Below are 27063 nucleotides of genomic sequence, written 5' to 3'. Positions count from 1 at the left end.
CCCGCCCCAAGGGCCCCCCATCCCCCCGCTGCTGGGGAGCCTGCCCAGAGCATCCGCTCCCGGGGGTGCGCCTCCAGGCCCCGGGGAGCTGAGCAGGGAGCCCCCACCTCCCCCCCCCGCTGCTGGGGAGCCTGAGTATCCACTCCCCGGGGTATGCCTCCAGGCCCCGGGGGGGGGCCGAGCAGGGAGCCTGCCCAGTGAGGGGGACATCGTAGCCAGGACCCTGAGCATCCGCTCCCGGGGGCGGGCCTGCCCAGGAAGCTGCTCACTGATTTCTGGTGCCGCTGCCTGTCTGAAGTAGATCTTGCCTCATTTTCTGGGTTGTGGGATCCCTAGGATGCTCCTCTCCATTCTTCTTGCTCCCTGGCACTGGACCATATCCTCTTCTCATTCTCAGCTTTGACCTTGGCTTTTTTCTGTCCTGCGATTCCTTCTGTCAGTATTAGGTCCCATGGGGCAGCCAGCCTGCGATTCTCTCCAGTCCAGCATGACAGAGCAGAACATGGCTGGGGGAGGTGGCGGGGAGGAAGGTTAGACTAGTGCTTTTCTGCCCCCAGCACTAATGAATGGCCATTAACATGAAGAGGACACCACAGAGGGAGGGCTGTCATCCCACTTGTCTCTGAGGCAGCAACCTGAACTAGGCCCTAGAAAAGGAATCTGTTCTTTCCTGACCTGAAAAACCAACCCCTCTGCATCCTCCCTACTCATTGTCACCAGCTCAGATTGGAGCAGGAAGAATGATCTTGTGCAGGATTCTTCTGTCAGGGATGGTCAGAGCGTGGCATCGTGACTTTCGAGCTGGGAGGACCCTTCTAAGTCATCAAGCCCACCCCCTCACGTTGCAGAATAGAAAACTCAGCCACAGAGGGAAAAAGTGATTTGTATTCGTGTTACCCATGTGGTGAGCTCCTGAGGCCAGATTTGAATCCAGATCTTTTTGACTCTGTCCAATATTCTATCCACTGTGCCATGAGGCCTGTTAGTTATCCCTCCAATTTTTTGGTCCTCTGCTTATTTGATAAACATATTAATAGCTTCATTGAAGTCATTGCTAAGGATGTCAAACAGACAGAGCCTAGATTAGAGTTCAGCGCTTGTCACTAGAGATTTTCCTGCAAACCAGTATGTCTCCAATTCTACCACATTTAGTCATTTCTTCAAGTTGTCAAAATTTCTCTTTCCCCTCCTGGTAAGGCATGAGAGAGCATGAGCACTGGGCTCATCCTTGGGCTGGTCCAGCTGGGCCTCAGGCTTCTCTTCTGTGGCCAGGTCTCTCCCTCCAGAGACCTTGTGCAGACATGTGGGCCTTGTGGGTAAGGCCACAGCAGACCTGGTGTGAGAGAGCTTTGGTAAGGGACCCTGCTCAGCATCCCCTGAGAATTGAGGGCCAAGGTGGCACTGTGGTCATCAGGCCCTGGTGTGTGTTTCAGGAAAAGCGACTGCGCGACAGGAAGACTGAAACAGAGGAGAGCTTACAGAAGAGGCTGGCTGCTGCCGCCGCTGACATGAAGAGCAGTGAGTAGAGTGGGTGCAGAGAAGCCGCCCACGTGCCTCCCGTCCCTGCCCTGTGTCAGGGGCTTACTGTGGCTGCCATCATCCATTCACTTAGGACCTCAATAGGAAACACTTCCTGGGCTTGACTTCAGCTCTTGTCACCTGGGTGAACTCAGACACATCACTTTTGCCCTTCGGGCCACAGGCTCCTTTGCTATAAAATGAGAGGATTGGACCACATAATCACTGAGGTTGTCCGGTTCTGATGACTTCTAGGTTTCAGGGGGTTGTGGGGATGTAGAGAATTGGGACTCAGAGCAGGGGAAAGACACAAGATCCAGAGGCAGCAGGATCTCTGGGAAGAACCTTGGTCTGAGGTGTCAGAAGACCTGGATTCGAATTCTCCCTCAGCTGCTTTACTTTCTGTTTGACCTTGGGCAAGTCACTAACGTTCTCTGAGTTCTAGTTTCCTTAGCAATAAAATGGGGATGATCCCATTGTCAAAGGGCTGTTGGAAGGATGAGAGCTTGTTGAGAACCTTGGTGTCTCTAGAAATGTCAGCTGACATCATCCTAAAATAGAACCGCCCTCATGGCTCTTCGATCTAATTAGATGGTGACTCACAGAACTCTCGATGTTAGTGCATAGGAGGCACACGCTGTCCCGTTCGGACGGCTTGCTGCTGGGCCCGCAGCTCAGGGAAGGCTCTCAGAAGGAGGTCGCAGCTGGGCCAGATCTGGAAGAGCGCTAGAACGGAAGAGGCTGAGAACTCGGGGGTGGCAATGGCAGAGGTGGTCAGGCCAGGGCAAGGTACTTCTCTCCTTTTGGCTGTACTGGGGGGTGCGGTGAGGGAAGAGATGAGGAAGAGCCTCAGGGGGGCTGGGGAGCTCCTGGCCTCCGCATGGCAGGTTTGGATGCATGGGGAGCGTGCTGGAGGGAGGAGGCCGAGGATGTGGCTCTGAGTCAGGTCAGCCACCTGGCACTCGTGTGATCTCGGGCTAGTCCTACTTCTTGAGCCTCTTCTTCCTCACTTATAGACTAAGGGTCTAAACTGAACGATTCCCAGGGCCCTTCTGGCTCTGGATCCTGTGACCCTGGGCCCAGGATCTTTGTAAGACCCAGTTATAATAATAGCTCACTTTTCTGTGGCACTTGTCAGTTTATAGCATCATCATTGGAGCATAGGCCCCTGAGAGGCGGTGGTTTGTTTTTGTTTTGTTTTGCCATAGCAACCACTAAGACATAGAGGAAGTCCTCCCAAGGCCTGCATCAGTGAATAGTAACCACTCCAAAAACAATCCTTTATCTTTGGAGTATGGAAGTATTTTCAATTTACAAAGAACCTTCCTCCCAAGCCCTGGGAGGCAGGTAGTAGTAATTTAATTCAACAAGCATTTATTAAGTGTCTGCTGCATGCTAGGCACCAAGAATACAAAGACCGAAATGAAACCGTCCCTGCCCTCAAAAAGTTTATATTCTATTGGAGAGAAGCAATAAGTACGTAGAAAATTAAATGGAAAATAGCGGTTTCATGAGAGGGGTCACAAGTCTGTTGTGAAGGGTAGTTTGTTAACAATAGAATAGGGGTTGTAGAGGGCCCAGTGGAGTGGGACACACGAGGGATGGGGCTGACCTGGGTGGGAGAGGAAGACTAGAGAAGGGAGCTCCATCCCTAAGGAGCTGCGTGCTCAGCCCTTTCACTGCAGCAATGGCCGTGCCAATTTGATAGTGGATCCCCGAGCCGGTGGGGGGTGGAGAGTGAGGCAGGAGGAGGCATGCACGCGGTGGCAAGGCAGATAATTCCATTCAGAGAACCTTGATTAAACACCGACCTGGTGCAAAGCGTTATGCTCATCTCTGGGATGCAAAGTGAGGCCATTCTGGGGCAATACAGCACACATGCAAAGCAAAAAATGCAGAGTTTTACAGAATAACTCCATGAGGGAGAAAAGAGAAGGCTTAGGGTCCAGGGGAAGGGGATAAGGCCTGGAGTTACAGGTAGCGTCTAAGCTGGCCTTTGAAGGGAGCCAGAGATTCTAAGATGTAGGAGTGAGGAGAGACCGCAGCCGAGACATGGGCACCGCTTAGACACCTGCCAGGAAACAGGAAATAGTCCCGTACAGGGACAGCTGGCAGGCCAGAGGGACTGAAATGGAGAGTGCACAAGGGGGAGTAATAGGAAAGCAGATTAGAAAGATAGGTGGCTGCCAAGGAGATGAATTAGAAGGCTATTGGAATGGACCATGTGAAAGGTAATGATTATACTTATATAATATTATAACATATATTATAGTTATAGTAACACTAACTTACATTTATATAGCAGAGTTCTTTCCTCACAATAGCCCTATGAGGTAAAGAGGGATGGTGACATTATCCTCATTTTCCAGCCAAGGAAATTGAGACAGAGCAGGCAGGTGACTTTGCTCAGAGATGCTCAACTACTGAATATCAGAGATGCGTTGACCCTAGTTCTTCCTATAACTCATTAGGGCTCGTTTTCATACACACTGTGGATAACCCCAATAGCTTATTTGAGAGAAGCTAAGACAAGATGGTGGCCTCCCTTGGAAAGAGAGGGGAGGGCAGTCTCCTGAGAGAACTTAGGCCACAGACCCACTTCTAAAGCTATCTCTGGGCCTTTCCCTTTTGTGCTTCCAGGCCAGGAGCCCGACCTGTTCGACCTGATCATTATCAATGACGACTTGGATGAGGCTTATTCGATGCTGACCAAGGTCCTGGCTGAGGTGAGGGGCTCGGCTCCCTTGTCTTCCCTCCTCCGAGGTCTAGAGCAGGCCAGGCCCCTGGTAGAGCTCAGGGCAGTGCCCTTTTATGGCCCCATCGGGTTTGGATCTCGGCCCTGCTGCTTGCTGACTGAGGGCCGTCGGGCCACTCACTGCCTTTCTCTTGATCACAGTTGTCTCTGCAGTTCTGGGATGTTCTGTGGGGCTCCCATGCAGGAAGGGAGTGCAGCAGTGCCCCTTTGGCCCAGGGGCAGAGGTGGGCAGCAGCTCTTAGGCCCCAGCTGTCTTCTCAATTCCCCAGCTGCCTGTAGCATGTTTCCTGGCCCCAACCCGAGCCTTCTCTTTCCCTGCAGGAAATCAAGAAGGCCCAGCAACCCAGCAACTCATGAAAGGAAACCAGAGGCCATCCCACTGCCCTCCCCCCATCCCTTTACATTCCAAGAGACACATTCCCTTTCATCTGACCCCTTCCCTACTCCAAGCCACAGAGGAGCCTGTGTGTGCATCAGCTGGAACCTTGGGCATCTTGGGCCAGGTCACTATGCATTTTTGACCCCACGTCTTATCCCACCATCAAGACCCCAGAGGCATCCTCCGAGCACCCTCCAAGACCCATCTGGGGAGAGAGACCGTGTCCCCAAGGCTCCACCACCTATTGGCTAAGGCTGGGAACCTCTAGGCCAGGTTGGTGATGAGCAAGTAGCCCTGCAGTGACCTTCGGACCAGGGAGAGGGCATACAGACTCTACAGAGAAAGGAGACTCCTACACACTGCTGACCATCTGAGCCCTGGCTCTTTGGGTTCCCATATACCCCTACCACAAGCCTGACCACATCAGGGTAGCAACTTAGATGCCAGTTGGTACCACAAGGCTCTTTGGATTGGAGGGAAAGAATCTTGCTGTCCTTTGATCTCCACAGTGGGTTCTCTGGGGAGTCTGTCCACTCAAGCTCCTCCAGAGAGGGGAGGGCCTGCCTTGTATTTGGCAGCAAAGGCAGCTGGGCAGTAGCCAGCTCACACCACTGCCATGGCCGCCAGGTTCTGAAAAACGTCCCCTGAGCTCTAATTCACCCTGGGCTGCCAGCCTGACTTTCCAGCTTGGAGGGTACAGTGGGTTTATGAACAATTTGGGATTTGGGAAAGCATCCTGGGGACCACTGGGGTCACCCCACCCCACATACCCACACATCTGCCCTCACACCTCAGACACTTGGACTCATTTCCTGGCTCCTATTAACCCATGGCGGGGGGATTCATTACCTGCCCCATCCTCCCCCCACCTCCTCACCCCCCCCCCAATCCTCTCCACCTCTCAGCAGACTAGAGCAGCCTGGACTCTGTTGACCAGTGCAGCCAGGTCATGGCCATGCATCCAGAGGTGACCCTGAGAGCCATCATGATGCTTTGTGTCCCTGGTTCCTCATCACTCCGGTCTCTGTGAGCCTTAGATTGTCCTTCTCTGAGCCCAGAACCCAGTTTGTAATAAAATACATTTTATTTTAGAAAGGCCTCCTATCTTTTCCTGGAAAGTGAGCTTGGGGAATCTAGTCAAGTTTAGAGGCTCCTCCTAATCTGCCTGTTTTCATTGCTCTGGGAATTTATCCTACGGCAGGGAGGGGGCTGCCTGGTGTGTAGGCAAGTGAAAGGAGGTAGAAACCCCTGACCCCAAACCCTTTCTTTCCACCACCCTGGGTGGGGTAGGCTTCCTCTAGGCCTCAGTGATTTGGTCTGCTTTCTTAAAACTCCAGAGGAATCCTGAGCACCTGTCACCCCCACAAAGAAACAGGCCCTCCCAGCCTGGCACCCACACATGGGCCAGGCCTCATAGCTAGCCTAGCCCTTCATTACCTAGGACACCAAGATGGTGCAAGGGAAATCTGACTGCAGAAGCAGCAGCCCAAGGCCTTCACACCCCTTTGTCCACCCCTACAGTCTCCCCATGGATATATGACACACAGAAGGGTCTGAGGGCAGGACCTCAAGGAGGAAAGACTTCTTTCTAGAGCAGGATGGGTGGAGACTTCCTCCCTGTCTGGAGGGCCAGGTCCCAGCTGCTTCCTCCCACCCCCCAGCTCGAGATCCTAGGAAGTGAGGACCAGGCTACCTTAAGTCAAGGCCCAGAATTTTATAAGCTTAGCCCATTGTGGAATCTGGGAGAAAAGTTTGTCTTAAATCTGTACCTCTCACCCCCTGATAATGTTCTAGGAGAATGTGTCCTCAGCATCTTCCTTCCCCTCTCTCTAGGGGACAGCGAGTCTCTACTGAGAACTGCCTGTGTGCCCTGGTCTGCTGGGCTTTGTTGTGGGTATGGGCAAAGACATGAGCTGCTGCCCAGCCCCACATCTGGGATACTGCGATGGCACTAGACCCACAGAGTCATACTAACAATATCTTTCTGGGATACTGTATGGCTGTGAGACAGCAGGCCATGGTATCCAAAAAATTAAAAGATAGAGGTCACTCAGGTCAGCGAAGAGGTATGGGTGGACATGAGCAGGCTGAAATAGATTACCAATGAAGAATTACACATATGAATGCAATCAACATTTATTAAGCACCTACTGTGTTCATGGCAGGTGGTGAAGCAGATAGAGTTCCAGGCCTGAAGTCAGGAAGACTCATCTTTGTGAGTTCAAATCTGACCTCGGACATTTACTAGCTGCTTAACACTGGGCAAGTCACTTCACCCTGTTTGCCCCAGTTTCCTCATCTGTAAAATGAGCTGGAGAAGGAAATGCTAAACCACTCTAATAGCTTTGCCAAGAAAACCCCCCAAAAGGGGTCACAAAGAGTTGGACACGACTGAACAACATACCTTTGTTCAAGGCACTGTGCACTCAGTACGAGGCATCAAAGACAGAAAGGTAACAGTCCCAGCCCTCGAGGGGCTTGTAGTCTGCTGGAGAGATGTAGCATGCACACAAGTAAACACGAGGTACATACAGAGCATTGTCCAGAAGGGAAAGGTGCTGAGGACTGGGACAGGAAGGAGGAGCGGGGGAGCTCCTAGGGGAAGTGATCATCTGAACGGGCCCCGGAAGGAAATTGGGAAGTCTATGAGTGAATGCATCCAACCTTGGCAGAAGGTCCACATGGAGCATTCATGGATGGATATGGACAAGTCACAAAGGATGAGGAGGTGCCCTGTTAGAGGAAGCTATCCACCTCAACGGAGTCACGGTTCCATCCAAGCACAAGACTGGAGACCGAGCTTGGGACCTTGGCGGCTCATAGCCCATAACAGACCCTGCTGCTGATACAGCCATACAGGGTACAGGGTGTGGAGACTCCACCCAGAGGCACCGAGCCAGGCCCTACCCAAGGGCCCAGGATTTCCTAGAGTGCTGTAGATGCTTAGAGTTGGAGGGGGCAGCCCTTGCAGAGAATCGTGTCCAACCATCCACCTAGCGCAGGAATCCCCTCTGGCGTCTGCACTCTGCTGGAACGCTTAGTTGAGATACTGGTTAGAGACGGAGCTCACCCTCTGTCCAGGCAGCTATTTCATTTTTGGAAATGGCTGTAATCAAAGAAATGTGCTTTGTGATGGTGGCCTGAGGTCCGTCTGGCTGTAACTTCTAATCGTTCGGTCCCCTAAGACTCCCCAGGACAAGAGTGATTCCTCTTGCCCTTCAGACCCTTAAGCCTTCTGTTTTCCAGGCTAATTCACCCAGATACTGAGACCATCTTGTATATCCTCATCCTGACTGGCCTTCTTTGAACCAGCTTCCACTTTTCAGCATCCTTCCTAATGCAGGGCACCCAGAGCTGGACCCAGATGCTCCAGACATGGCCTACCCAAGGCAGGGGCCATTGGAACTCGAATCCCCCTGACTGAGTACTAGACTTCTCTCAGGAGAACTTAAGACTATCAGCTTCAAGATTGGCATCAATCACATTGTTAACTCTGGTTAAGGGAGGGACGTGTAAGGAAGAAAATGGGTGGTCTTATCTTTCAGGATAAACTGCCCTCCATGAAGTTAGGGGTCCTAGGAAAGCCCCATCTGGCCCCAAACCTCTCCTCCTTCCTCACCAAAGCCTGAATGTCTTTCCCCAGGTACTCATCCTTCCAAAAGCCTAATAAAAAGTGAGGCAGGATGGTTGGAGCAGCAGAAGACCTGGGTTCCAATGCCACAGCTCTGTACCAGCTCTGTGACTTCAGCAAGATGTTTACTTTCTCGGTGCCTCAGTGTTTTTCTCTGTAAAATACAGGGATTTTAAAATAAGATTTTAAGAAAACCCTAAGGTTTTTTTCTGGTCCTGGCGTTCTCAGGTCTGAGGTCCTTTCCCACCCTGACATTTTGTGTTCTGAAGTCCTGCCTACCTTGGGCCTCAGTGGAATGGACAGAGTGCTGGAGATGAGTCCGGCGGGGTCAGATCCTTCCCCTAGCACCTACTAGTCCTGGGACCACAGGCAAGTCACTTAACTTACTCAGCCTTAGGTTTCTCAACTTTAAAATGGGGGAAAAAATGCTTTTACCAGACCCACCTTGCAGGGTCATTTTAAGGCTCAAATGAGTTAAGGTAAGGCATTTTGCCAGCCTTAAAACACCCGTTGTTATCATCTGATTCCCTCTCTTTCCCATGGGGTGGTTAACATTTACCTCAAGGACTCCAGGAACAGAGTTCATCATTTCCTGAGATTTCCATGATGGGGGTAGGAGGAGTGTGGAGCTGGATGAGAGAGCACAAGGGTCCTGGATTTCTGAAGTGGGGAGGAAGCTTGGAGCACCTTCCCAAGTCCCTTCATCTCCCCAGGCCTCAGCTTCTCCGTCTGAAATAAAAGGGTTGGACTAGGGATGGCCTTTCAGGTTCCTTCCAGCTCCCTTCCAGCTGTAGATCCCTATCCTGACATCCTTTCTCCTTTCACACCTTTGCTGGGAAGTTGAAGGATTGTAGTGCTCAAGACCACAGCCAGAGGGAGCAGTGGGCAGCAGGATTGGACTGGATGCCCTTGTCCCATCAATGGCATGTAGGCCTACTCTGATCACAATCTCATAATCTCAGTGGTGGGAAGGAAGGGAAGCTGGGTTTACCATATTGTTTTGGCCTTTGTGAAACAGCGACAGGGCTATGGGCTTTCAGGAGTAGTGCTAGTCATTGTATGGGTGAAGACAAGTGGTATTTTTCTGGTTATTGAGACAGGTGCCCTGTCCACTGCTCTCTCCCACTCCCTACTCACCCGGCTATCTCCAGCTGATCTGGGGGAGTGAAGGGTGCAGGAGGACACATCTACCAGGGATGGTTGTAGTGAACCATGGTCCCTACTCTCAGGTACACTCCTCAACCTGACCCTACTGCCCAGGTTTGTGGGCTGGCTGGTGGGGCTCAGTGTGTGACCGGGGCAAGGCCCCATTAGTGATTACAGTTAGGGCTCAGGTGTATGATGAGGGTTAGGGCTAAATGGGATGTCCCAGTGAAGACTCCTCAGTGTAATTAAGGTTTGGGATAAGGTTGAGTGGGATGAGGGTCCTGTGAAAACTTCTTAGAAGAATAAATGGAAGTTTCGATTTACTAGAAATCACCTGATTTACGGGAATTCAACCCCAAGTACCCCCCCCCATGCTATTGTTAAGTAGTTAAAGTTTGCCAAGCCTGAAACTCCTGAAGAAGCCCCGCCCCCTGTATGCACCTGTTGCTATATTTCAGTCATGGCGACCTGGCTATACAGTACAGTGTCTAGCTTGACTGCACATCTTTAATTGCTTCTTTGGTATTACTTCAGCAAACTAAGAAATATAGATATGTATATTGTGTTCATTGTTTTGTCTTCAGTTTCTATGGACATTGAGAATGTGAGCCAAATATTGGCCAGTTGGTGGGAGGGGGGAATTTGCCCATTAGGGTATTTAATCAGGTCCTTTGCTTCTGTCTGTGTCTCCTTTCATCAGAGTATTCTGGTGGAGGGACACCCAAATCTCGAGGTTTGATATAATAATAATAAATTAACTTTCTGTTTCTCCTTGGATGCCTCTGTGTGTTCTTTAATTTGAGTGGCATCCCACACAGTTTGGTGCACTGGCTGGGAAATAAGCCTCTTAGGAGTCAACCTCTCTAAGGGCCGAGAGCAGGCGCCCACCAGCCATTTTTCTTGGTGGCTCTCAGACTTGGGGATTGGTCTCCCTCCTGAGCGGCAGAAGTCCTGAGGAGAGGAACTCGGAGTAACAGAAACTTAAAATAAAAGAAAATAAAGAAAGAGCCCTGATAGTGGTAGTGTGGAGCAAGTGTGAAACTCCGGCCGGTGGAGAAAGCAGGTAAGTTATATGCATATAACCTGAGGACGTGCCAGAACTTGTGAGTCTTTGGGATAGGACGGATTATCCCTGGAGAGACACGGACAGGTGAGTGCTCAGGTGACTGAGGGATGGGGGCGACCCCTCCTGGAAGGCCTAGGGTGAGGTCCCTGACCTGGGAGAGTCTGGCGACAGACTTTCAGATAAATTTTAACCCAGCACCGCGGAACAGAAGGATGGTATACCAAGAAAATAGTCCCTTAGGGAATAAGCTTTAGAATTGGAATGAACCACCAAAATATAAAGGGAAAGATAAAAGAAAATGGTTAAATATGATTTAATGATTTGAGAATGTAACAGCAATTTGTTATATGTCCAATTTCTGTGTTTGGGTCTCTGTGTGTGTGGTATGATTGATTGTTCATATGTGTACTCTGATCCTTTACAGTCAGGCAGTCGCTTTGTTCCCCCCCCCCCCCCGTAACAGCAGCTTTAGAGGGGTGGACAAGAAAAAGAGAGAAAATACTTTATAGTATGAATAGAGGTTTTGAAAGTAAAAAGATTTGGAACTCTTGAAGAGTTGTTGGAAAATATGTTCTTCCTCTCTCCTGCATTCCAAGTTTGGCCAAATTGTTGAATGTAGAAGAGAGAGAGAGAGAGAGAGAGAGAGAGAGAGAGAGAGAGAGAGAGAGAGAGAGAGAGAGAGAGAGAGAGAGAAAAAAAAACAATCAGATCAAAGGGAGGCAGGCTAAATAAGTTTTTAACCATTCCCTGCCTTACCTAAAAGAGAAAAAGTTTTTGTATACCAGAGTACAAACAAAAGGTAATTTATGGACAGCTGGGAGCTGTGCCGAGTGCTTGTTTGGGTTTGGTAGCTGCCAAGGAAATGAAATGTAATGTTTAGAATTTATTACACTGTAAATTGGGAAAATGTAAGGATCTGCAAATCGGTAAACTTCTGTATTGTTATGTCAAGTGGCTTTTTATAATTTGAATGTTATTAAAGTAAATTGAAAGAAACTAAAAGAAAATAGTGGGAAAATAGTGAAAAAAAAAGTGAATTGTTCAGAATACACAGTAAAGTTATAAAAGCCATTTGGCAAGAGAAGGGGAGGGAGACATTCAATAATCTCCCTTCAGAAATGTGAAAAGAAAGATTAAGCTCCAGAGGTGTCTACCTGGAGGGAAAGCAAAAAGAAGTAGTTAGAATACTGGCCCAGCACATTTTAAACCGACTTGGTTACAATAGGTGATTCCATACTGTTTGTAAAACTTTTGCAAGAAAATGTGGATATGAACAGGGAACTGAAATATTGAAGAAATCTATGAATTTGTGGATAATATCTCTTTATAAAGGGCCAAGGGTATAGAGCACATATTGTTATCTGGCATTAAGAACTATGTGGCCCCAAGAAAGTTTTATGTATTTTAGTTTACTTTTTAGTGAGGGGATGGTGGTAGCCCAGAGATATTATTAATTGGTTTTGGTTCTAAAGTATGGTATTGTTGTATTCCTTTATTGTAGAATTTGGTAGGCAACTATCATCTGTGTTGTCAGAAAAGCAATTTTTTTATATAAGTTAAATGTTGTTAGGTTCTTTCTTGAGGCTAACAACCAGGTTTGTTGGGGGATGGGTAGTATGAGTCAGGCTCTTAAGGCATGGACTAGTGGTCGTGGGGAAGTCTAGGCTTTGGAGTACCCTGATTGGGAATGGCATTGAGGTCTAATCGGGAATTTGGGTGTAGTCTGGGGCTATCAGACGAGTAAAAGACAATGATGGGTGACCATAGGAGAAAAAAAAAAGCCAGTCTGTAGGGGTGGGAGTGGCCCCGGGAGACTGCTGGACCTGGTGAAGGGGTCTAGAAAGAAAGAAAGATTTTTTGGGGGTCAATTGTATTAGTTATGTTGCTAGAAGGGCAATTTCTTTTATAATCTGGAATGTTAAATTAATTGTGAAATCAGAGAAAAGAGAAAAAGGAATGAATTTGGCTGTTGGGGCATTTTGAATTTTTAGTTAACTAAGTTATTTGGGGTTATTGTTTTAATGCTAAAACCTAAGATGGTTAATTAATTATTGTATGTGGAAAAGAAAGGGATTGTGGCACCAATATCAGCCCTCTCTGGGGTACATGGCAATTCTCCCTTATTTTGTAAACTTGCCAAGATCCCTGGGGCAAGGTCATCAAGGACAATAGATAGAAATGATTTCTAATGATTGGCTTTTGTACAGAACAAGTTTAAGTTTGAGAAGAAAAGATGTAAAGTGAGATTTCTTATGTATGTGAGTCCTGGTAAATTTTTATTGCTTATTGCAATTCTATGAGAGCAAAATTAACTGCATATGGCTTTAAGCTGTGAGTAGTGAAACTTGCTGTTTCTTGGGACTATAACTAGTTTTGAGTTTGAATTTGGGTATAGTTGTCTGCATTAAAATCAGTATCTGAGACAAATGCCAGTGAATATGATTCTGTACTGGTAACAGGTGGAGGTAAATGTGACTAATTTGGAAAAAGGCCGAAGGGACAATCTTAGTCTTAATCTAGGATGGGATCCTCCTGGCTCAGTTTCCCCATTTGTTCCTTTGGAAAGGAATGTTTCCCACCTGACTATTCCTGAGTCTGGCTATGAGGAAAAACACCTACTGCATGATTGGAGAATTGTGACTCTATCTGAATTTAAACAAAGCTAAGGATGTTTTATCCTATCATATTTGATATGTCACCTGTCCCTGCTCTTTTTTCTTCTATGTTAAGTTTCTATGATCAGAGCAAGTAGTCAGTATAAGATATGAGGTTTGTGTGTGTGTGTGTGTGTGTGTGTTTATCTAGAACTAGAACATGTGCAGAAATTTATGCAAACTGCTTAAGACTCACCTTGAGATGTTCCCTTTATTTAAAAGGATTCTGAGAGCAGTAGTATTTTCTTTTTGTAGTCAGTCTCTTACTATTACCAATGTGAGACTTTATTACAACACCTTTTTGACCAAGGAATTTTATGATATTTATGGATTCTGTGAAAACTAGGAATTCAGTTTCTTGATAATACCTTGGAATTTGTGTTACTCAAGGACTTTTGCATCAACTTAGTAAGCTTTTATGAACAAGAGTGGAAATGCATGCAAGTTATGGAGATCATTTTAGAGATGTTCCTTAAGCAATGTGAGATTATAGTCATATTTTAAACTGATTGTTGGAACTTGCTGGGACTAATGACTGACTATTTAAGGTTTTGTAAGTACAGTAACAAATTTATTAAAATAATTGATAATGGAACATCTTGGGTTACTATAGAACTTGGGACTAGTGTTCCAGTGTGTGTGTGTGTTCCTTTTTGAGTTAGAGTCCTTTAATTTTTGATAATGGTGTGGAGATAATTTAGGGGCTTGTGAGAATGTTATTTTTGTTATTTGGAAAATATCATATTGGTCTAAAGTTTTGTTACAATTAATAATGTTAAAAGAAGAATGGCTTGTGGTTTATTTTGTAAATGCCATCAAAGAAACAAGGCATGACTAAAAGTTTAAGATTTTATATGTACTGTGTTAAACATTGGTATGTGTGTATTGGAGCCTGTTATTAATTCCTTAGTGAAATCTCATCCCCCTGGTAAGGAAATTAATAATGGATTAATGTGAAGTATAAGATACTGGGTTCTGATGTGAATTTCTTAAATATGACAATTGGCCATGATTCCAATTTTGAGTTTGTAAAAATGCTCAGGGTTATAAGGATTAGAAATGGTCATTTAAAATTGTGCTAAGATCACTTTTGTAGGAGAATGGACAGAAAGCTGGTTCCTACAAGAAGACAAGTAGAAGAAGATGCTGAGATGCTGTGCTGGAGATGGCTGGAACAAATACCAAGGACCAGAGGACTTCACTGATGATGTTCTCTGCCAGACAGCTGTATAGGAAAAGACTTTTTTTTTGAATCTTAAAGGGATTTTTCATTATTGTTTTCTTTTGGGTTTCTGTATCTGTATCTGTAAAGGGACTGCCCCTTTGATTTGTCAATGCTTAGATCAATTGTTCCTACATTTACTTAAAGGGGTAATGGTTAGAGAGTGAAGAAAAAAAGAGCTGAGAAGAATTTGAATTCAGATTTAATAAGAGTCTAAGGCTAGGTGTTTGATAATATGGAAATGCAATTGATGTTATCTGAAGTTTATTGTTTGTATTACAAAAGTTAAATTGTGTTGTGTTTCTAAAATTTTTAGATTGTAAAATTTGAGGGGAATTATTGTCTTACTCTTGGTGTGTCTCCCCTGTATGCAACACTCCATGTCCACTTTGGTTAAGATGGAAGGGAAAGGAGAAGCCAAGCTGATGGTTCTGAAGGGTCAGGGTTGGGTGCTAGTTTGAGACCACCCTGATGGTTATTAAGATTTAATGGTTAGCTGTGAGGAGTCTTCAGAAAGTATGAGAGAAGAGGAGGGATTGAATGGGATGTCCCAGTGAAGACTCCTCAGTGTAATTAAGGTTTGGGATAAGGCTGAGTGGGATGAGGATCCCGTGAAAACTTCTTAGAAGAATAAATAGAAGTTTCGATTTACTAGAAATCACCTGATTTACGGGAATTCAACCCCAAGTACCGCCCCCCCATGCCATTGTAAAATAGTTAAAGTTTGCCAAGCCTGAAACTCCTGAAGAAGCCCCCCCTGTATTTTGTTGATGTACCTGTTGCTATATTTCAGTCATGGTGACCTGGCTACACAGTACAGTGTCTAGCTTGACTGCACATCTTTAATTGCTTCTTTGGTATTACTTCAGCAAACTAAGAAATATAGATATGTATATTGTGTTCATTGTTTTGTCTTCAGTTTCTATGGACATTGAGAATGTGAGCCAAATATTGGCCAGTTGGTGGGAGGGGGGAGTTTGCCCATTAGGGTATTTAATCAGGTCCTTTGCTTCTGTCTGTGTCTCCTTGCATGAGAGTATTCTGGTGGAGGGACACCCAAACCTCGAGGTTTGATATAATAATAATAAATTAACTTTCTGTTTCTCCTTGGATACCTCTGTGTTTTTTTTTAATTTGAGTGGCATCCCACACAGGGCTCCAACCGTTCTCAACCACAGTAACCCAAAGAATGAAAAGGTTGGAAGCCAAGTCCCGAGAGAAAAAGCTGAGGGAGTGGTCGAGAGAAAAAGCTGAAGGAGTGGTGGAGAAACCAAAGGGCTTCTGTGAAGGGTGGGCTCTTCCTGTTAAAGGAATCTGCATCTCAGAAAACCTTTTGTCTGGGAATTACTCTGAATCATTGACTCCATCCATCTGCCTCCCTACAGAAAGAACTCGGATGCAAAGCAACTTTTTACACCTAAGGCCAAGGTGGTTGATCAAATCTTATACAAAGCAGTTTTGCACATTCCTGTCAATTGGGTGTCTGTGTGTATGTACATGCTGGCCAAGATGGGGGAAAGAGGGATTGCCATCTTCTTCTTCATAGAGTCCCACTGTGTTAGAAGCCTCAGAAATGACCTAGGTCCATGAACTTGGTGGGGTTTTTGTTTTGTTTTTAATATTTAGATAACCGCCTTTCAGTAGAATTGATTTTCCTTTGTAATCCTATGTGTCATGCTTTATGCATTTAAAAACATAATTCTGAGGAGTCCCTAGACTGCCAAAGGGGCCCATGACACAAACAAGGAGAAGAGCCCCCATATCTTATCTAGTCCAACCTGTCTCTACCTGAGCAAGAACCCCCTCTCTGTAGCATCTCCTACCAGTTCTTGTCAACCTTTAGATTGGAGACCTCCAGTGAGCAGGAACCCACTCTCTTCTAAGGCAGCCCCTTCCATCTATGATTGCTGAGAGATGCCCCTGCCTCTTCTTCCCACCCCCACACCTGCAGCAAGCCTAAATCTGCCCCTTCGACTTATCCCTGGGGCTCCTTGTTCTGTCCTCTGGGGCCTCCTAATCGGTCTTCTCCCTCTCCCAAATGACAGCTCTCCAGATCCTTGGAGGCAGCTAGTGTATCCCCCAGAACACTTCTCCTCCTTAGACTAAACATCCCCAGTTCTGTCAGCTGCTCCTTATATGGCGTGGTTCTGAGGCCCTCCACTCGCCTGGTCACCCTGCTCTGGATGGGGTCCAGCTTGTAGATGTCCTTCCTAAAATTAGAAAATGTTTATTAAATTGAGTGGAACTGTGCCCCAAACTATCGACCCCTGGCTCAAGGATTGTCTCTTCTCCTCCTCCTGGACCTGAAATCCTACAGGAAATTTTCCCAAGTGGGAAATGATCATTTCTTCCTCTGCCCTTGAACTGGGGTTTGTAACTCTCTCAAAAGAGGCAGAATTGCATGGTAGTGTTGGATCTGGAGCAAGAGATGCTTACATTCATTATCTCACCGCAGGGGTGTGCTAGAGCCTGCTCAAAAGGGTGGGAAGGAAGGAGAGAGAGAGAGAGAGAGAGAGAGAGAGAGAGAGAGAGAGAGAGAGAGAGAGAGAGAGAGAGAGAGAGAGAGAGAGAGAAGACGAGAGAGAGGGAGGGAGGGAGAGAGAAGACGAGAGAGAGGGAGGGAGGAAGAGAGAGAGGGAGACAAAGACAGAGACAGCGAGAGAGAGGAAGGAGAGAGGAAACAGGAGAGACAGAGACAGAGAGGAGAGATGATCCTTCAATTTTCAGTGTGAACATTTCCACCTCAGAAATTGGCTAGCACTACAAATCAGGCCTTAATTAATTGTTTTGTTGCTTGTCTAGACTTAAGAAAGTGATAGAGAAAATTTTAATAGACTTTAAAAGTGTGTGCAGATTAAACTTAAAAATGTGTCCTGTGTTCATTTTGGGGGGGGGAGGCGAGGAGCTTACATACTGCTGCACCTCTGTTGCAGAGATGTCAAATTCATAGCCTACTGGCCAACTGAGGCTAGTAAAACTCCAGGCCGTAGGCCAAATCAGGTAAAAATATACTTGGGAAATGTCTAACAAAATAAAAATACAACCTCTTGTTCAATCATGTCCCAACTCTTCATGACCCCATTTGGGAGTTTCTTGACAAAGATACTAGGGTGGTTTGCCATTTCTTTCTCCAGCCCATTTTACAGATGAGGAAACTGAGGCAAACAGGGTGACGTGACTTGCCCAGGGTCACACAGCTGGTGTCTGAGATCAGATTTTAACTCAGGAAAAGGAGTCTTCCTGATTCCACGCCCCTCACTTTATCCACTACGCCACCTAGCTGCCAAAAATGAACTACACACAATACACATAGGGTCTATTTGTGGTTTTCTAAGTCAATACGCAGCCTTCAGGGATCCATTTCTATCTGAGTTTGATACCACTGACCTTGGACAAATCGTTTAATCTCTCTGGCCTTTGAGTAGTCCAGGAAAATTCCAAGTTATGCACGTGTGGACTAAAATCTGCATCTGTGAAGGCAATTTGTACACCAATACAATGCTGGGTCCTGGACATACTGACCTGCCCTACGCTCCTACTCCATTCTACCAGTTATGGTATAGTGTAGCATATAGTACAGCATAATGTTGTCTATCTGTGAATGGTGAGGATCCTTCTAAACTGTGATCTCCTCGAGGACTACCACAGACTTCAGTAGACAGTAGGTGCTTAATAAATGCTTATCGCATGAACATCACTCCATACTTAGCCTGTTGGGCCAGCCTTGATGCTGTATTCATCTGCTGTTGCACCAATCACCGCAAGAGACAGTCTCCTATAGCAGAAAGAGAGCTGGACCTTGAGTCAGAGGACCTGAGTTCAAATACTGCCTCAGCTGCTTACCACCTGTGTGACCTTGGGTGAGTCACTTAACCTCCATGGGCTTCAATGCCCTCATGTGTAAAAGTAATGAGATTGCATGTAATGATCTTTAATGGCTTTTCCAGTTCTAAATCCTATGTTGAGGTTTGTTTTTTCTTTTTCTTTTTGCCCAGGGTCACACAGCTAGTAATGGCTGAGGTCAGATTTGAACTCAGGTCCTCCAGACTTCAGGGCTGGTGCTCCATCCACTGCATTGCCTAGCTGTCCCTAAATCTTATGATGCTGAGATCCAAGGAGTTGTCCAAGGATGTGGAATGGATGGCCAACCTGCTACCATCATTTCCAGGTGAGGACCAAGAGGAAAGGATGTTAGGGAGAGGGGGTCAAGTCTATTCAGGCTCCTGCACGGACATGAAGCTGGAAGCAAACAAAGCAGAGATATGATAGTTGGATTTGTGGCCAGTGAAATGGAGAAACACTGTAGCCAGTGGGCTATGGATAAGGAAATCATCTGATGAGGTTATTTAATCTCTGTTAAATGCTTCAGAAAAATAAAGCCCGGCCTCTTTAAGAAACAGAGGCCAGATCATAAGCTAAAGAAATTGGACAAACACTGCAAGAGAGGAAGAGCCACAGCTGCAAACCCTCTGGGCGGTCAGAGCACCAAGTGCTTGGAAAATAACAAGGACTTTCTGGGGACATTGTTGACCCCAGAATCTAGAGAGCTTGCATTTGGACGGGACCTCAGAGGGCACTGAGTCCACCCCATCCTGAGCAGAAATCTCCTCTCCAATATCCTCCCCAAACAGTCAGTCAGTCCTCCAGGTTCTTTTTGGATATTTCCAGTGATGGGGAACTCATTACCTCTGAAGCATTTCATTCCACTTTTGATCAGCTCTAATTATTAGAAAGTTCTTTATATGGAACCTAACCCTGCCTCTCCACCCGGTAACTTCCCTCACTCATTAAAAAAATAATAATAATCCTTATTCCACATGGTTGCACTTTAAATATTGGAAGAGAGCTGTCAGGTGCTTCTTAAGGTCTCTCTTCTCCAGGCTAGCCATCCCTAGTTCCTTCTACCAATCCTCACTGATCTTGATTTCCAGTCCCCTCATTATTCTGGTCAATTTCCTTTGGAAGCATGATATCATGTCAATGTCTTTCCTAAAATGTGGGACCTAGAATTAGGAAAAACATTCTAGATGGTGTCTAACTAAGGCAAAAGACAGGGAGACTATTACATTTCTCCCTTTAGAAACTAGACTGTTGTTAAATAATTTAGTTTAAGATGGAGGAGGGCTGGGGTCCTTTTTGGCTATCACATAAACTCAGTAATGGGAAACTCATTTTCTCTCTTCATGGACACCACCCCTGCCACCAGGCTACCAGTTCCATCCTGGCTTCTGACATTTTGAAATTTTTCAAAACCCATCTCCCTGTAGCTTTGACTTAAATGGCACCTGAAAATGATCCATAATAGCAATGATAATAATAATAGTTAACATTTAGATAGCACGTACTATGTGCCAGGCACTATGCTAAGTGCTTTCTAAATATTGTATCATCTGATCCTTACAACTCTGGGAGGGAGGTGCTATTATTATCCCCATTTTACAGATGAAAAAGAAAACTTAGTAGGGCTGTGTAAAACCTAGTGTTTAAATTTAGTTGACCAGTTGAGTAGTAGATTTTAACCATTGAGTAGTAGGAATAGTATTTTGTACTTAGAAGTTTATTTTGTCTTTTAGCTTGGTTGTAAATACCAGGGCTCAGCAGGACAGGTGAGAGCAGGGTTTGCTGGGACCTGGACACTAGACCTTCCAGGATCATGTGATGATAAAGGAAGGAACTAACTGTGACTAACAGATGGAAATATGGAGAGGTAGGGATGAGTGTGGAGTGTGGGAAAGGTCTGGCTTTATGACATGTGTAGGTGGAAAAGCAGGCACCAGAGAGGTCCAGTTGTGGGTCACAGGTAAGTATCCCAGAAGGTAGTTGAGACCCAGCTCAGGAGAGCCTGACTATGGATAATAGGCCAAAGTCCAAGCAGAAGTATCAGGTAGTTCTGGAGGCAGGGCAGAGTTTTCGACCTTGCAAGGACCAGAAGGAACAAGTAGGATATTATTTGAGAGGGGGAGAGGTGATGTGGAACCAAAACTGAAGTATAGTATAGAAGAAAGAGGTGTGGTTTTGGATTCAAATCCTACCTCTGCTGCTGTGTGACCCTGGCCAAACGACTTCATTCCTCAGTCTTCGTCTATAAAATGGAAGGTGTCAAAGACTCGGTTGATCTCCAAATTCTTAAATCCTACCACGATAAGTCTTCAGTTACTGTAACTGCAGCACAGATAACAGCTTGGTCAGAGGGGGACAGGACATTTGAACTGAGTTCAAGAAACCTTGATGAGGCATCTGCTGTGTGTTGACTCCTGTGCTCACCATTGGTGATATACTCTTTAAATGAAACCAGGTAAATGTTATATGTGATAGCTCTCTGGGAGGAGGGGAGGGCAGGGACACAGGAGGAAATTCAGGCTATGTGGAAACAAAATATATCAATAAAATTTATTTTTTAAAAAACTGAGGTGTCTGCCCTCACAGTCTAATAGGAGGCTAAGACACAAAGACACAATGTTACAGTTTAAAAGCATTACCAGCAGGAACAAAAGGTCAAGGAAGGTCTGAGAGGGAAGGTCATAACATATGGTGGGCTTCAAGGAAGGCTTCCTGGAGGAAAAGGCATTTGACATCAGTTTTAAAGAACAAACAGGAATTTAGCAGGCAGAGAGAAGAAGGTGTTAGCGGGCTTAGAACAATAGAGAGCTGCTGACAATAGAGAGCCACAAAAAGATTTTGAGCAGAAGGGTGACGCGGGCAGACTTCTACAGAAGGGACGTCCTTTGCAATGTGCAAAGGATGGACTGAGGTGGGAGAGAGGAGAGGCAGAAGATCCCTTTAGGAGACAGCCCAAATAGTCTAAATGGGTAGCAAAGGGAGCCTAGACTAAGGAAATGGCAGAGGGGATAGAGAGGAGAGGGGTATGGAGGAGCCCACTTGCTAGAACTAGGCACAGGGTGAGTGCAGGAACTGCAGCTGCCAGGCTGAGCTGAGCCAAGCTAAGAAGCCAAGGGTCCTTCTTGGTTGCCTTCTCGGGGTCTGGATTGGCCAGTGGCTCTGGAGAGGGGGCAGGGGAGACTTTCAGCTTAGTGCCTCATAACTCTCTCTTTTTTTCTCATAACTTTCCAGGAAGAGTAGCAGATTTGTCATCATACTCACTGTAAGTGAGGTATCGAAATCATTCCTTTTCAATCAGAAATAAGAACTCTAGAATATACATACTGCCAGAGCAACCAAAGATGTGTATTTCAGCAATAAGGGAAATACTTACCTCAAAGCTTTGCCTGAGAGGTACAGGAATTAACATCCCCATTCGGTCATAACTATTCTGAGGCTAACTCAGTGGTTATAGAGGAGGGGCAGCCACCATAATAGTTAATCATTATACCTAACATTACATAGTGCTTGCTACAGGCCAGCCACTGGAGTCTAGCCCTCATCTCCTTGAGTTCTGTTTGTTGTTGGGGGTGTAAGCTGCATGGGAATGCGCAGCACCTTGAACAGGATCCTGGGAGTAGGGGGTGGGGAATGTCTGGAAATTCAAGTAGAGGACTGAGAGGTCCTTTGGAAGGGTGGGGTAGCATGGCAGTCACCATGAAAGCAAGCCTGCCCTGCCTAGTCAACACACAGGGGCAAAGAGCTGCTCTTTTATTAGTTGTGACTTTTCTGCTGAGGAAACTGAGCTCAGAGGGATGTGGTAACTTACTATAGGTCCCCCTAGCTAATAAACTGGGAATTGATTTCCCCCCAGCATGGCATAGTGGAAAGAGTTCTGGGCTGGAAATCAGAATTCAATTGAATTCAGTTAACATTGATTTTTTTCTAGCTAACATTTATTCAGCACTTATTATCTGCAAGACAGATTCAAGGCATTGGGTTTTAATCCTGGCTGACTTCTTACTGGCGGTGTGACCTTGGGCCAAGGCACATCTTTCTGAGTCTCAGTTTCCTCATTTGTAAAATGAGACAGGTAGACCAGATGATCTCAAAGACACTTCAGGTTCTAGACCACATAAACTGTGAGCCAAGAGCAAGTCCAGTGTTCCCTCCTTTTATTTCTATCATTTTCAGTTATCTGAGCCTGAACTTAGTGGGACCTAAGCCAATATCTCCTTTACAGGATTTTTATGAGAAAGCTGCCTTTGTAAACCGTAGAGCTGGGAGCTGTAATATCAAGCATTACTCTACAGCAGTCACCTGGTGGCAACTATCCAAGGTGCTGGCATAGTAGCTGAGGAGTTCATTCATCCTTGCTGGGCTTACCTTGCCTGCCCCCTTACCCTAATACAATGATGGAAATATTGGAGTAGGGAAGGTAATTAAACAGATAGGTAGACTAGCACTGGATAGATGAGATGAGAGTGACTGCATGGATTCCAGCCTGGGTCCTAGACCCTCCTGCCTTTCCCTGAGCTCTTCCTTGGCACCTGTCCCAGATGAAGGAGAAGGGATGGGCTTAGGAGGTTGGGGATTAAAGGAGTTCTGGGGAAGAGTCCCCAGGTCTAATAATAGCTTTAATCTTTCCTATCTTTCACTCTTTTTCCATCACCTCATAACCACTCCCCATCCTTCTCCCTCTCTATTCTTTCCCTTCTCTTTCTCTCCTTCATTCTCTGAATCATCCCTTCCCTTCTCCCCATCCTTCTCATCTCCTTCCCGATCCTTTCTCTCACTCCTCCCCTCTCTTCTATCCTTCCTTTGTTCCTATCCTCTTCCCTTCATTCTCACATTCCTATCCCCCCTCCCTTCTTCCCAAACGTTCTGCCCATCCTCCCCTCCTTTCTTCCCATGCTCCTCATCCTCCCCACTCTCTTCTTTCCTCCCTCCCCCCTGCCCCATGCCTCCAGGAGACAATCCCTAGGATTGAAGCAGCCCCAGGAGCTGCTGCCTTCCAGGGAACAATGGGACCTTTGAAGGGGGGGCTGCCCCCTCCACCATTGTGCTTGGTGGTGAGAGGTGGCCCCGGGTCAGGCCAGGCCCCTGCCTCTGCCCCCAACACCAGCACCAGCCCAGAAGGACAAAGAACTGCCAGGAGAGCCAAGCAGGCCAGGCCCGGTGCTGTGTGGAAGGGCAGTCCCTCGTGACGCCGTGTTTTCTTTTCTAGAAAAGGTAGGATGTTGCAGGGGAGGGAATCTCTCCTGGCACTGGGGGAAGGGGGCTCCAAATTATTTTCTATTTTACTTATCTGTGCACCTGTGGTATCACCAAGGGAATATAAACTCCTTTGAGGGCAGAGACTCGTTTTTTGTTTTTATGTCCTCAGTGTCTTTCCCATTATAGGTGTCAAATATCTATTTATTGAGCTCAGGTCCCTTCCAGCTCCGACATTCTATGCTCCATATTTTTATTCTAAGTTTTCTTCCATTCTAGTTCTCTGTGTTCCTTGTTCTAAGCTCCTGTCCATCTCTAACATTCTCTGACTCTAAATGTGATTTCAAGTTTCTAGCACCTCTGTTTCCTGGGGAGTGAAGAGGAGAAGAGATAATAAGGAGGGGTCAGCTGTGGACCGTCCCCCGTATGGGTCCACTTGTTTGGATAGAGAGGCTCCCACCCAGTTAGAGATAATTTCTGAGTTTCTCCAAATCCCCCAAGTCCTTTCTTTTTCCCTTTTCCCTCCATCCCTCTCAAGGCAACTCAGGCTGTGTCTCACTATTCCCGGCAGCTGGGGCCTCTCTCATCTCTGCAGGCCTCCAGGACCTGAGACCATGTTAGCTTGAGGCAGAACCCATGACCCAAGTCCTCATACCTCCCATCCCCCAACCTGAGCCAAACCCCAGCTGTTCTGTGTTGGGATAAGGTCAGAAATTGACTCCAATACATCCAAGAACTGGGCTGGGGAAATCCCCTTCCTGAGGACAGTCCGGGATTCTGGAGGATGGTTGAAAAAGACTAGGATGAGGGGTCTGGGAAGTGGTGGGGGGCAGGGGAGAGGATAGAGAAAATGTTGTCCTAGGGCCCTGGGTCCCTCTGGGATAACAGTCTGGTCAGTCCACACTCTTCTTCCAGAGCCACAATGGGAAGGACTACTGCCCCTTTGTCCCCAAGCTCCTTTCCATGCGAGCATGGGGAGGTGGGAATGCTTAGTGATTGACTGATTTCAAGAGCCCTAGAGAAGGGATGTCCAGTCCTTCCTTAAGTCTAACCTCAGACTCTCCTGCTTGGGTTCGAGTTTCATTCACTTTCTGGGTCACTCCTGAGAGTTCTCATTTCTCTAGCTCTTGACAGTTGACAATGTCCTTTCCTCATAGCAGACCTATGAGGTATGTATTATGATCTCTGTTTGTCAGTTGAGGGAACTGAGGGGAAGTGACTTTGCAGTAAGCAGCAGAGCCAGGAGGCCAAATCTGATGCCTTTTGCACTCCAGCACAATGCCTCCTCCCCTAGGGGGGAGATGGGAAAGTTAGCAGGTACCGATAGAGTATTTGGGGAAGATTGGGCCAGCAGGGAGGAGAGCTGGTATTTACAATGGAGGGGGTGGGGCAGAGAGGAAATGGAGAGGGTGGTCATCTGGGATGCTTCAGAGCCACGAAAGGAAAGAGACTGGGACACAAAGGACACCTTTCTCCCCAGGGGAAAGCAGGCAGACCCCTCCTAGCCATCTTAGGACGAGGCTTGGGGATGACTCACACATCTCATCCTTGACCTTCCCAAGGTCACAAGGGGTGGGAGTGGAGCCTTCCGGCCCAGCCTGGGCTCCAGCACCAGTTCCATGGGAGGAGGCCCTATGGTCAGGCCAGCAGCACAGAGGCCCAGCAGCCAGCCCAGGCCCAGACAGGGGCAGGGGGGGAGGCAGAACCACCTCATGGATTCTAAGTAGGTTCTTCTCATCTTTCTAAGCCCCCTCCCTTGGGTTGGGGGGAGCCATTCAGTGGGGGTGGCTGCAGGAGGTGGGAGGTGCTATGGGGACTGGGAGAAAGCAGGGTCAGGAGCAAAGAGCGTCACCTAGGGATGAGGCTTCTCTCCACCTACTTGGGATGAGCATGCAAAGAATGTCAGAGCTGGAAGGCATTTTGTGACATGAGGGAGTGTTAGGATGTGGAACACAGAATGTCAGCTCTGGAAGGGACCTTAGAGCTCAGATCAATGAATGTCAGGGTCGGAAAGGATCTTAGAACTCAATTCAATTTGACAACCACATGTTGTCCACCTACTATGTAAAAGTAGCTAGAACATGTGTGCTAGAACATGGAATGTCAGAACTGGAAGGAGCCTTAGAACACAGAACCTGGGTTATCAGAGCTGAAAGGGCCTTTAGATATTATCTAGTACAACACCCCACCCCCCACTACTGCCATTTTACTCAAAGAGGGAAATTAATTTGTCCAAATTCCTACATCAGAACACAGTATAATTGGGGGAAGCACAATATAAATGCATGCGGGACACACAGCATGCTTGGGGGTGTACAATAGCAGCCTCTGTAAGCAGGCTATTTATTTTCTCATTCATTCAATCAATTCATTCAACAAGCCTATTTTTTTAATGACTGACATTTGCCAATCCCCGCACTAGGTACCTGGCAAAGACATAGACAAAGCAGTCCCACCTCTCTAGAAGGAGAGGAAAATTGTTGTTTGGAAGGGAGATAGGCTGGGGAGAATGATATACAGATAAACAGATAAATACTATATAAAAGATAAATACAAAATCATTTCAGAGTGGGAGAGCAACAGGAGTCTGGATTGAGTATGATCAGGAAAGGCCTCATGAAGGAAGGAAACAAGCATTTATTAAGCAGTTTCTGTATGCCAAGTACTCTACAAATTTTATTTCATTTGATCCTCACAACAACCTTGTGAGTTCAGTGCTATTACCATCCTCATTTTAAGTTGAGGAACCAGAAGCGAAGTGACTTTTCCAGGGTCACATAGCTAGTGAATGTCTGAGCCTGGATTTAAACTCAGGAATTGACCACTCTATCCCCTGTGCTACCCAGCTGCCTTCAAAGGGGCCCTCGCATCACCTCAGGTAGAAGGGTAGTATGGGGGCAGCTTGTGTAAAGGCAGAGATAGAATGTTGAGTATAGAGAAGAGCAAAGAGCCATTTTGACTAGAACAGAGAGTGAGTGAAGGGCAAGAAGGCATAACCAACCTGGAAAGGCTATAGCCACATTGTGAAGGGCTTTAAATAACAAACAGATGAGTTAATAGTTTCCCCTAGAAGTAATTGGGAGCTATTGAACCTTCTTGAGTAGGAGATCATATGGTCAGAACTGTGTTTTTAGGAATGTCTGTTTGGTAACTGAGGGGTGAGACTGGAGGCAGAGAGGGCAATTAGGAGGTTATTACCATAGTCTAGATAAGAGGCAATGAGAGCCCAAACTAGGATGGTGGCTGTGGGAGTGGCGAGAAGGGGATAGGGGAGATTGTGGTGTTTGATTCAACAAAAATGTCAACCAGTGGACATGGGGGAGGAGAGGAAGGAAGAGGGCAAGTCAGTGCTGACTGAAACCAATTCGACAGGAAGGATTGTGGCCCCTTACACAGAAACAGGCAAGTCAGGAAAATGGGTAGGTTTTGGAAGAAGGCTAATGAGCTCCATTTTGGACATCTGAATTTGAGGGGTCTATGGGTCATCCATATGGAGATGCCCAACAAGAAGTTGGTGATCTTGGCCTGGATCTCAGGAAAGAGTTGAAGGCTGCATATGTTGGCTTAGAAGTCACCTGCAAAAGGAAGATGATTCAACCTCATGGAAGATGATGAGAGCATGAGAGAACACACATAGAGAGAAGAGAAGAGTGCCCAGG

At 46.7% G+C, this 27063-nt stretch overlaps 2 protein-coding genes across 4 annotated transcripts in view; both read left to right on the top strand.

The window, feature by feature from the left end:
- Window positions 1-15483, top strand: part of GUK1 (guanylate kinase 1) — a 46354-nt gene extending 30871 nt beyond the window's left edge. For all 3 annotated transcript variants that reach the window (XM_020999140.2, XM_020999142.2, XM_020999141.2), the window contains 3 exons: window positions 1434-1518; window positions 4159-4244; window positions 4595-15483. In XM_020999140.2, the coding sequence (XP_020854799.1) occupies window positions 1434-1518; window positions 4159-4244; window positions 4595-4630 (207 nt within the window). In that variant the 3' untranslated portion in view covers window positions 4631-15483. The remainder of the gene's footprint in view (window positions 1-1433; window positions 1519-4158; window positions 4245-4594) is intronic.
- A 7838-nt stretch (window positions 15484-23321) lies between these two features.
- GJC2 (gap junction protein gamma 2) overlaps window positions 23322-27063 on the top strand; it is a 41649-nt gene continuing 37907 nt past the window's right edge. Inside the window, exon 1 of the mRNA XM_020998973.2 lies at window positions 23322-23422. The gene's annotated coding sequence lies outside the window, so the exon portion shown is untranslated. The remainder of the gene's footprint in view (window positions 23423-27063) is intronic.

Source organism: Phascolarctos cinereus, unplaced genomic scaffold (assembly GCF_003287225.1).
Source record: "Phascolarctos cinereus isolate Bilbo 61053 unplaced genomic scaffold, phaCin_HiC Scaffold_4;HRSCAF=312, whole genome shotgun sequence".
In the NCBI taxonomy this organism is placed as follows: domain Eukaryota; kingdom Metazoa; phylum Chordata; class Mammalia; order Diprotodontia; family Phascolarctidae; genus Phascolarctos; species Phascolarctos cinereus.
This window is presented reverse-complemented; position numbering and strand designations above follow the sequence as displayed.